Genomic DNA, 11,577 nt, shown 5'->3' on the forward strand with positions numbered 1-11,577 from the left:
AGACCTATATATCTTTAATACACGAAAACAACTTTATCTTTGTATATGACTAGATTTTCTAGCGCGAAGTTATATTAATAATTAGTTTTATTTTATTATAATATTAAAATTATAAATTTAAATAATTTATTTACATTTTTCTACAAAATTGTATTCAAAGTATGGTTTATTTTTTTCTTTTTAAGTTTCATACAATTATACATTTAAATAACAAATACTTAGATATATATTTGCTTCATAATGTAAAAGTACAATTGTATTTATAAACATATTTATATTCTTTTATCAATCATAATATTATTTCAAAATTATATAGATTGTTCGATGCATACTAACTATTACAACATTTTCATAAATATTTTTATTATAATTTTTTCTATGATTCTATTTGAATGATATAAAAAATATTTGATATGCACAATGTCTAACTTTTCTTTGTATTTATCAAATTTTACAATGAAAGTATGGTTGTTATATACGTATTGGGTTATTTTTATTTGAAATACTCTTATTTATTTCTTTAAAATGAAATCTTATAATATAATATTTGGATTTAAGTTTTAGTCATATTAAATATTTTGATGACTTTTAAAAATAGAAATATTTTTTTGTTAGATATAAGAAAAGAGGAATAATTATATGAAATTTTAGCTAACTTTAAGTAATATATTGTTATTAAAATAAGAATACATAAATTTATAATATTAGATATAAATTCTACTTTATCTAGTAATGATATAAATATCAAGACTAAGATAATTTATTAGTTCATATTTTTTTTTCTTATTGTTAAAAGTTTGTCAAAATTTCATTGTTTTTAGTTTATTAATTAATATTCTTAGATAATATAGCCTCCAGATGATGAATATATAATGAATATTCTATTTATCTTTCTTTCTTTTTTGTCACTGAAATTATAATTTAATGTCAATATTATTGGTAACTATTATCAGAAATTTCAACTAATTTATTTCGTAAGCCTCTCTAGATTCTTTATGTTTTCATATATTTTATTAACATTTTTCTTCAAATATCTTTTGGAGAACTTTGGCTTTTATATGCTTAGAATCACCAACATTATTTTGATGACTTTTATAAGCTTTCTGGTATTTTCGAAACATTTTATAATTAGGAGGATGTTTCAAAAATTAGACAACTCATCTAAAACCAATTCAAAATTTTAGGGTTTCTCAGAAAATTTAGATGGCCATTTAATATCATAAAAATGATTTTAGAAAATATATAAGAGACTCAACTTAGATACTTCCATTAGGTTTTACGATTCAGTTTGTTTATTTTAACAAGGTTTAGGATTTAGTTTTAGATTGAAATTGTCCTATGTAATACTTTATTTATTATTTTAAGTGTCACTTTGACATTTTTCACTCATATTAAAAAAATAAATGAAATATATTTATTTTTCTATTAGTTATGCTTATTTGACCAATAGTATTTGAAATAAATAAAATTATTTATAAGATCAATGCAGTTTGCAATTAATATTAAATTGAAAGTAAATATTATTTTCATTGAAATTCTAAAATGATATTTTGTGTAACAAACAATATATTAAAATGACATTTTGTCGGTATTACTTGGTAATATCTGGTTGGTTAGTGACCGCACGTTACCTTCGTGAAAATGTCATTTACTAAATGCTCCACACAAGAATTTTCACACTTAAAACCACACTTAGCTAAAACAAGTGATATGCACACTTTCTAACTAAGACATCATGTTTAGCCAAAGACAGGTTTTTGTTATAATCTGAAGTCTGAACCATGACATGAGTCTTTAAAGGCATCCATCATCCCATGTAGTTGCTGCCTTTGTCGCTTTGTATGAGATGGGAATTAATCACAATGTAATGCTGCCACAAATCATTCTATAACTAGTTTATTACAAATCCATCTTAATAATATCGTCCAATTTGTACCATATATTGGGATAAAACATAATTCATAGTAAATTGTATACTTCGGTTTAAACTTTATATGACTGTCAAGTCTAGTTCTTACTTTAGTTTAATAAACTGATAACATTAGCAATTTTTCTTTCGCATAATAAATCTCTTTAGCAAACAAATCTTAAACGAGACCTTCAACATAGAACGTTAAGACATTTTTGTTTAATCATCACTAGACAAGAAGAGCCTTTATAATGTCTTCGCATTTCTCCTCCTCAGCGTTTAGAAGATGTCCATAACCAGGGACTTCATGGTACTTAATCCAAGGAAGCCTCTTCGATATATATTGATTAATTTCACGAGGAATCATTCTATCTTCCATCCCTTGCCACATGTGGACTGATCCTACACCTTCCTCAAACGGATTTTCCAGTTCAGTTGGGTCGAACTCCCATGTCGTAAATCCAGCTATCATGTCACGGTGAAGGCATTCATGGTCTCCTTGTTGTCTGGCTTTTCTCTAGGGTAGAAACAGATTAAAATTAAAATATAGGGTCAAAATGTAAATATTTCAAAATAAAAAACAGGTTTTAGATTTTTTACCATGAGAGGATTAGGATTCTCTTGCTTCTTCTTTATGATGACCAAATCTTTGTTGCTGCGTAAGGCTTTGCTCCCAGAGATTACACTCGAAGAAGTAAACAACTTTTGTGTCAACCACCAATACAAGAGCCAAGGAACATAATGAGCCACTCTAAAGGTCCACTGGTCCGTTTCTGGTAGTAGCTTGAGCGCTTCACTCAACATGTTTTGAGGCACTTTAGAGCATGATTATCCCTATAACCTCATATGAGTTTCTTAATGATTATTTAATTAATTAATTGTACTTTAGTTGTACTTAAGAATTCTAGTTAAGAAACAATTAGAATGTGTGCTCCAAAGGCAGTTTTCTAATTAGAGGTTCTTAAAAAAATTAACTTTTTTGTGGATTGCCTTCAAAAGAGAACCATATCTCACATACTTCAACGATCCTATATGTCTATCAACAAACAAATACCACGAAAAGACAAACTTGATGAGATTTAGCTCTGAATATATACGTGTTGATGATTAGGAATTTCAGAAAAAGAAGAGTACAAAGCACATACACTATCTCAGTGTATCGAAGTCTCCAAGCAGGGAAACCGAGGTGACTCCTTACAGGTCCATAAACCAGCAAAAGATACGTGCACATTCTCACCTGCCAGAGTTTAGATCATCAGTTTAATGTTTATTTGAGTTTCATATGAGAGAATCAACACTAACCAACAACTTTTAATGCTTCGTTCAGATTAGACTCTGTAAAAATAACAATCAAAACAGCTTCATTTGAAGATACTTTTACTAATCTATAAACGTTTCTTTATATCATGAGTTAGGGAGAAGCTGATGATTTGATTCATGACCACAGTAGCACACTAAAGAAAATGTAGCTCATCGAAATGAATGCTATGTTTTGTATCATACCTGTAACAGAACTGAAAAGGTAGAAAAGGAAGTGAAATCCGTAAGACTACAAACTTTGAAGAAATAAACACGCATGACTATCAACAATATCTGATAATTATCAAAACAAACAACATTGCGTAGGAAAGCTTCAAGTTAAGCCTCCTTGAATCCATTCTCAACCAGCAATTCAGCCACTTTCATTGAGTTACCATCAAAACTATTCACAACAACGCAAGACAACATGAATCAATGTCCAATTATATCAAAAAAAGTTTGAAGCTTTTGGTCTCTAAATCCTCCTTACTTGTCAAGGACACAAACAACTGTGTTCTCCGGATCAGAGAAGCTCCCTTTAACTCTCTTCAAAACCCCCGACTCATCTTCCCCACTATACGGAACCTGAACGAGCTCTTACCAAGAAACTTGAGATTACGAAACGCGTTCACGGTGGATTGGTCGGAGATTGAGGTGAAGGGGGCTGTTGATGCGAGGACAGGGGAACAGAAGAGGATGGTGGTGTGAGAAAGGGTGAGAGAGAGATGGGTTTCGATCGATCGAACGAAGACGGACGATACGCCGTGAGGATCGATCGTCTGACGGAGAACAAGAGAGAAGAAGGACGAGACGCCGTGAGGACCGACCGAATCGTCGATCGTCTCTGACGCTGACGGAGAAGATGAGAGAAGACGTCGTGGTTTCTTTCTCCGAATGATAGAGAAGACGACAAAAAGGAAAAAAAAAAGAAAACAAAAAGAAAAAAAAAAGAACCCTTTATTTGTTGACACGTGGTTATGAAACCCACTCAAAAATCGGTTGCCAAAGACCCAACTTAAGGATCGGTAATGTGCTTTTTAATTAATTCTGATTTAATTAAATCAGCTACTTTCCTTAAAAACCATGCTAAGAAACTGGGATAAACATGGTCTTAGTCCACCAGTAGCTCACAAATGGAACCACTAAGACTGCTCCAGCTAATCTATGAAAACCAAAAGAAAAATAAAATATGAGATAGGGAAGTGTAGAAAAGGATACAATAGTTTTTGAATTTGTTACCTGTGAGGAATGTATTTGAGGCAGCTATAAACGGAGTAAGCACCGAGTGATACCCCTATAACGTAGAACTTTGGTCCCAGATTGAGTTTATCTGCAAGTTCTTGAATGTCGTATGCTTCGCTTTTGATTGTGCGTGAAGGGTGTGGATCACTTTGTCCATATCCTGCTCTATCGAAAAACACAAAATATAGACCTTGCTCCTCAACAAGATCCTGTAACAAAAAATAGAACCTCATTGTTCATTAATGTAGCGATTGATTCAAACGTCAACTTTGCGTTTGAGTTTGCATGTAACATGTCCAAAAAAAAACACATTCTCACAAAACATCGTTGTAGATCAATATGACAAACGGATAAATTTATTATATCTTTGTGTTTACATATGGATTTTTTTTATAACGTCAATTTTTAAGAAAAAACTTTTTCACGTTTTTATAATATTATTTTTGTAGAAAAAAATAATATATTTTTTTTTTTTGAAAAAAGGCATAAAAATGATTTTTTTTTTACTTTGTTAAATCGAGGAAAACAACATTTGTATCATACCATCAATTCATGACCATGTAAATGTCAAACTAAATGCTAATAAATTAGTTATAAATTATGAAAATTGTGCGTGTTTTTTATTAGGTATAATAGATCCCATTGAATAGATCTATGAAAAAGTCCACTAACTCTAATGAGAAGTGCAGCTCACTGGACTTTTTCTCTACATATTCATATGGATCGTAAACATTAATGAACATATATCGACGTGGTCACACGACGAAATATAATTAGGTACCTTGGAACCCAACTTTTGCTTAGCAATCCAGAACTCAGTTGCCACTAAACCACCATCACGTGATTAAAATGGTACTTATTACATGTGAGATAAAAGAGAAGAGAGAAGAGAGCAGATGGCAGAGTTAACTACAAAATCAGAAACATACCTTAGAGATAGGAAAATCCATATGTTTGGAGCTGCCAAATCCATGAACGACGATGATCTTGTACTTAGCGTTGTCTCTATCAACGCCAGATTCTCTATAAGCAAGATGTCGTCCATCACTGAGCTTGACTCTCCGAGCAGTAACCGGAGGACCACGAGGAGTACCGCAGATTCGCGATGGTGGAGGCCTCAGTGTTCGGTAAATGTAGCATACAAGGCAGACAAGGATCGAAACGATGATCAAAAGCATCATTATCGTTATTTATACCTGAAACAAAAGGTGGCTAGCTTGAGTTAAGAAAAATGCACAATCTTAAGATTATGAATCATAATCATATCAAAACATTAGATTATCAATCTTTAATTAACTCGATTAGAATCAAGAATAATGAACTAGAAAGACAAGGAGAAAGAGAGAAACCCTTAAGAAAGATGCTTAGGATTGGTTTCTAGGTGAAACTATAGACCTCATATTTATTATAGTAGGGGAACCCATACATGGAAATACTTACAGTCACGATTCCTCTATTATTTTTCTGAATTACAACTTTATCACGAAAATAGTAAAAGCAAAGAGGTTAGTGAGAATGAAGGAGACACAGTAACCGTCAAATCAGCATCCACTTATTGACGTAGTATTATTATGTGTTGGGAGTCCTGTCGTTGACATGCGTAATTGTTGTCCTGTGATGGATATACAATGAACCACATTCTCTCCTTTTTTTTTTTTTTTTTTGTCGGCATTCTATCCTTTTCATATACATTACTTTATCTCTAGTGAATTGGAATACATTTTACCTAAAGTATATTATATTATTTAGTCAAAAAGGTATAATAATATTATAATTTTTATAAAAGCGTGACGAATGTATAATATTATTTAGTCAAAAAGTATAAAATAACTAAATCATAATAATTGGTTGATTTAATTCTTCATATTTTGATTAGTTTGGTTATTCATATTTTGGTATATTGGGTTCTATTTCAATTCTTTTGAAAAGAATCACAATTTTTTTATTACAATTAGACTAAAATAAGAATAACCTTGTTAGTTAGATTTTGGTTAGTTTTTCTTAGATTGGTTAGTATATTTTGTAAGATTTTGTATAATTTAATACGTTGTTTTTGATAAAATTAAAAGATTGAAGTGTTTAAAAAATCATAAGATAGTTACACCAAAAACTCATAAGTTTTCTCCCCATCAATTTGGTTATATTCAATTCATAAACTCATAAAAATATATGTTTATATTTTCTAAATATTTCCTTTTTTTATTTATGTGCTTTTTCAGAAAAAGAAAATTTTAAAAGTTAACTAAAATCTTATAATGAAAAATCTATTAATAGCAATCATATATAATATTTTTAGTTAAGGATATCCGTGTTATTAACTATTGTGAGAATTAACATGATCGTGACACTTAAAAATTGACTTCTCGGCTAATACTATAGAGATTTATCATATTATAGTGCATGTGAACAAGACTGGTTGAAATAAAATAACGGTAAACAGAAAACTAACAAAAGAAATTCGCAGTAGGGTATTGTCAACGCCTTGAACCTTTCCAGCTTCATTTTTTACCATTGAAAAAAGATATATTTAAAGAATTAATATCATGTATATCAAGTAAGAAATCTATGAAACAAAGTAGTATAGTATATCATTCATTTTCTAAAAGTCAACAAAAATACTTAAAACAAAAACAGAAGGAGAGCTGGAAATTGTAAAATGAAAGTTTTATGTATAAGGAAACGTTATCTATGTGCAGTTGTTTATTGGTGTGTGTCCACCATATTCTTACTTTATATTTTTGTTCTTAGTCTTAGTTTCCATCTGTTGTTCAAAAATAATAATATCATTTTCATTTTTTTAAAAAATTATACTTGGATAGCATAAAACAAGATGAATAAATTTAAACAATTCTTACACAATTTTCAAACAATTATCACTCGTGTGAAAAAACAGAGTATATGATTTTTCTCATGGCCTCCGGGATTACTAATTTTCTTTTGGATTTGAAACAAGCTGATAGTTAGATATTAGTATAACTATTACCACAGATGTGTGAGAAAGAAAGAACGAACTCAGACAACCTTTTTGTAAAAAATAAAAAAAAGAGCAGTTTGCTCTCTGAGAATTGTTATACCATACAACAAAAACATGAATATCCATCTCTATGATCATCACCATTGGTCCGACAATCAAGTTATCCAGACAACTTTTTAGGTCTAAGGTAATTTAGTGGTCTCTGTAGATCCATAAGCAGCATCGGCTGAAGAAGTATCTATGTCGTTGAGACCCAGCTCCTCGTTTTGCTCCCATGACCTCTCGAACTCTTCATCTGTAGTTCATACATAACAACACATGTCATTCCAAACACATTGAGTCCTGTTCTTATTCACATATTGAGTCTTAAGTCAATTTTACAAAATGTTTGAATATTTGTTTCAGTCTTGAGCTAATACAACTCAAGGGTGTAGTCAGGGAAACTTACATGTGAGTTGATGATCATCTTTGATATCATCAGTTACTGGTGAAATAAAGGAATTTGCTAATTCATCATCAAGAATCAAAGTCCATGGCTGTTCTAAGCTTAAGAGCTGCAAGGTATGGAGAAAAACATCTTTCACTATAGAAACCAAATACGGCAAAGGTAATAACTAACAGAAATTAAATAAAGATGCTTACCTTAGTTAGCCTGGAGCCAAATTCTCTCCACTTGTTCTTCTTACTCTCATCTAGACTGTCACCAAAAGTGAATCCGTGAACTCTCGCTAGACCTGTGAAACCCCACATACCACACTTGGGTCAGTCAGTACCTATGAGCTATAATCCATCACTGGCAAGGCAGAATATAGGATACTTGGATCAGGTACTTGACATACTGACTATGCAATGGCTTATTATATCTGTTCTACAATACTTGGACCACATAAAGATGATAAAGGAGCGTGATTCAGACTTGAGATGGATAAAAGGTAAATGTTGAAAGGTCATACTTACTTTCTCTGATCTGTGTGACCAACCCTTCCACTGTTGTTACCATTCCACCAAGTGTACCACCAGCTAGCTCCAGATCAAGTTCTGGGATTTTCACTCCTGCTGTGTCTGACTATTACACGCGATAAACAAAATTCACCATAAATAACATACTATACTACAAGGTGTTGCTCCAAAAATAAAAAAATATAATAATCCATTTCCTAGCCTACGTGGTGGTTCATAAGGTTATCTGGCTACAATATTGCCATCAACTAACCTTGATAACATCTCGGCTAAGGTCAGTGATGTCCTTCACAGAGAGAGTAATTTTCTTTCCCTTCTCAGGAATAGCACCACCAGGCTTCAACTGCTCACAATCACCCCCAAAAAAGTTAATAACCTTCAAGACCAGACAAAATCTCTAACAAGATGAAACCAAAGGGAGCCTAACCTCAGAATTGCGATAGCCACAATCCTCACATGTGGATGCCATGACTATAACCTCCTGAAAGTACGGGATTTCTATTTTCTGTCAAGTGATAAACAAACAACATCTACGAGTTCACTGACAAACAAACATATGGAAAACTTGTTGTTGAAAACCAAGGAATGGAACTTTGAAAGGATACTAGTCACGAACATCCGTGTCTCACACTGCTTCATACATGCTCCGCAGGTTGAAGGGAAAGTCATCACCTGTTAGAATCATTGCAACATGATATGAATAACACTCTCACAAACTTAAAACGTTCAAGAGAACTAATTCAAAACGTTACAGAATCAGAAGTTACCTCTTCAGGGGCAGAGTAACTAAACAAGTTATCAGAAATATCAGTGCTATTACTCTGAGCGATAGCTCGATGACCAGCTGTTGCTCCAATCGTTCCATGAGGTATAGAACCCGTTTCACCAGAAGGTGTGGCAAGGCTTCCTTCTGAATGTCCAGCTTGCGATGGATCAGCAAGATATCCAAGTGTTGCTTGTTGCTCTGGTGTTCGATCATAGAACTTAATGGTTAAAGAAGGATCTGGTGATGGAGCATGCCTGTCATGTTGCAAAACTTGTCAATAAGCAAATGAAAGAGGTATAACTTCTTCTAGTTTTTTGAGGTGTTTTGGTATCTTACGGATTCTCGACGAAACTGTTTCCAGCAGGATCGTCCAAAACGAAGGTGAAGGGTGTCTCTGCTTTAGCACAAGCTCTCAGTTTGTACAAGAATTGGTCTATTGCTTCAGCTGTTTTAGGATCCACTTTCTGTGTCCAGCAAAAATATATAGTTAAAGATTCTTGACTGTAAAACAATTAAACTGGACATAAGACATAAATGTACAGCTCCTAGTTAGAGTACCTTGCGTTCTTCTTGAAGGGCACTCAGTTCATCCGCAGCTCGTGCTAATATTCCTTCCACCTGTAAAATAAACAACATATTGACAATGAACTGGAAGATAGGAAAACAAAAATTCTCAAACAAAATTTCTAAGTGATAAGAGTTCTCGTAGCGATCTTCCTAAAATTTAAGTGACAAGTTGATGGTTACATCGCCACTATATGCACCACCAATTTGTTTAAGTTGTTCTAAGAAATAAAATACTCCACAAATTCATAACAAGATGGTTAAGATTTAAAAGGACTTACAGTAGACAAACTTCCACGTTGGGCCTCTGGTGGAATCTCAAAATCCAGTTCAGGAATCTGAAGGCATATATTTGCAAAATTAATGTCAGTTTCCAGCTTCATATTCATATTCATTCCGGTTTTTAAATATAAAGGACGCATCCTGAATTTGCAAAATCAGAGTACTTTCATTTCAAAAAAGCAATGACATACACAGAATTAGCAATGACAAGTCACCTTAATAGTGGCTGATTCAGATTTCACAACTTGCCGGTCAAATATCTGCATTCCCACAGAAACAAAGAAGGTACAATTAGCTTAATGAGCCAGAGACAACTAAAATCAGATATTCACGTTTCTTCTAATAACCATGGATTGCTTACTTTCTAGCACATGGTAAATACATCTACAAATGAAAAAAACAAAAAAAAAATGGAAGGGAAATAACAGAAATGGATATTTATATCAATCTATTAACCTTGGCATCGCCGGCTAGAACCTCTAGATGGTAACAGCAACCTCGGGTTTGAATCTTTCCCGCAAACTGAACTTCATTATTCCTATACCACAGATAATAGATAAAAGTAAAGTCTTTGTTTTTTTCAATTGAGAGAACAGACACGCATCTTTGAAAAAGTTGTACCTTTCTCCGCAATGGGGACACTCAAATGCAGATATTAAGACCTGTAAGCAGAAGTAGTTAAAGAGAAAGGGTATATAAATTGAACATAAAACCAAAGATAAAAACAAGTCTTTAAATAAAATAATTGATCCTCTTGAAAACAACAGAGATATGACATATATACCTTTCTGAAGTGAGGGATCAAGGTCAACAGAAACCTGCTTGTTCCCTGGAAAAAGAAATAAGAAAGCTATGTCAACTATTGAAAAAACAAGCTGAAAAGACTTAAAAAAAAAAAAAAAAAAAAAAAAGAGAGAAACTAGCCTAACAAAGGTTTCATCCAACATCAGCGAGAGAGAGAGAGAGAGAGAGAGATACATTTTCACCGCAGCGCATGCACATGCTCTCAACCACATAGAGGGGAGCACCAAAGGAGTGATCGGCGGAAACAGCTTCAACCACCGATCCAACATCGATTTGCTGTTCTTCTCCGTTGTCCATTATCTCCGAACTCTTCTGAAAGCAACACAAAAGAAAAGAAAAGAAAAGCATGAAACTTTGTGCTCATCAAGAGGTGTTTTTTTTTAAAAAAAATTATTATTTGTAAGAAAATAGGATCATGGGAAGGTTCCAAATCCAGTACAATACAATATGAAGCTCTAAAGGTTCATTTTTTTAAAAAAAGTTGAAGAAGATGTAGCCAAAGCAGAGGCACGGAAGTGCGTAACAGGGAGCTTTGTACCTGAACCAGGGGGGCGGGGAAGAAGATATTAGACAGAGAGCTCACGCCGCCGGGAGATAAACGGAGCAGAGACGGAGAGTTTCGGGGGGAAGGAGGAAACTGCTCGCAATTTAGGGTTCGTTTCTGTTCCTCATACGTCGTCGTTTCAGGTGTTTCAAATTATTTGAAACGACGTTATCAAGTTTTTTTTTTTCTCTTTTCTCGATAGACCGGCCCGTTAGCCCAGCTAACCCCATGAG

At 33.1% G+C, this 11,577-nt stretch overlaps 1 protein-coding gene and 1 non-coding gene across 12 annotated transcripts; both read right to left on the reverse strand.

Moving 5' to 3' along the window:
• Positions 1-2,036: 2,036 nt before the first annotated feature.
• Positions 2,037-6,098, reverse strand: BNACNNG57610D. Of its 10 annotated transcripts, XR_007321148.1 has the most exons (8): positions 5,800-5,964; positions 5,380-5,646; positions 4,448-4,659; positions 3,699-4,370; positions 3,413-3,611; positions 3,055-3,146; positions 2,510-2,743; positions 2,037-2,426 (listed from the first exon to the last, which is right to left on the reverse strand). It is a non-coding gene; the product is annotated as an abhydrolase domain-containing protein abhd-5.2 (transcript). The 10 variants fall into 10 exon arrangements; XR_007321152.1 differs by lacking the exon at positions 3,413-3,611 and having other exon boundaries at positions 2,510-2,700; XR_007321150.1 differs by lacking the exon at positions 3,413-3,611.
• A 1,352-nt stretch (positions 6,099-7,450) lies between these two features.
• Positions 7,451-11,577, reverse strand: LOC106386933 (zinc finger protein ZPR1). 2 transcript variants are annotated; one of them, XM_013826753.3, is made up of 17 exons: positions 11,339-11,577; positions 10,975-11,112; positions 10,781-10,825; positions 10,618-10,658; positions 10,453-10,534; positions 10,212-10,256; positions 9,996-10,052; positions 9,709-9,768; positions 9,487-9,614; positions 9,152-9,404; positions 8,990-9,056; positions 8,812-8,882; positions 8,638-8,727; positions 8,382-8,490; positions 8,067-8,158; positions 7,873-7,978; positions 7,451-7,719 (listed from the first exon to the last, which is right to left on the reverse strand). In XM_013826753.3, the coding sequence occupies exons 2-17, from the start codon at positions 11,095-11,097 to the stop codon at positions 7,607-7,609; spliced, it is 1,482 nt and encodes a 493-aa protein (XP_013682207.1). In that variant the 5' UTR covers positions 11,098-11,112; positions 11,339-11,577; the 3' UTR covers positions 7,451-7,606. The 2 variants fall into 2 exon arrangements, with proteins under 2 accessions (XP_013682207.1, XP_013682209.1); XM_013826755.3 differs by having other exon boundaries at positions 10,975-11,109; positions 11,339-11,494.

This window comes from Brassica napus, chromosome C3 (assembly GCF_020379485.1).
Source record: "Brassica napus cultivar Da-Ae chromosome C3, Da-Ae, whole genome shotgun sequence".
Lineage (NCBI taxonomy): Eukaryota > Viridiplantae > Streptophyta > Magnoliopsida > Brassicales > Brassicaceae > Brassica > Brassica napus.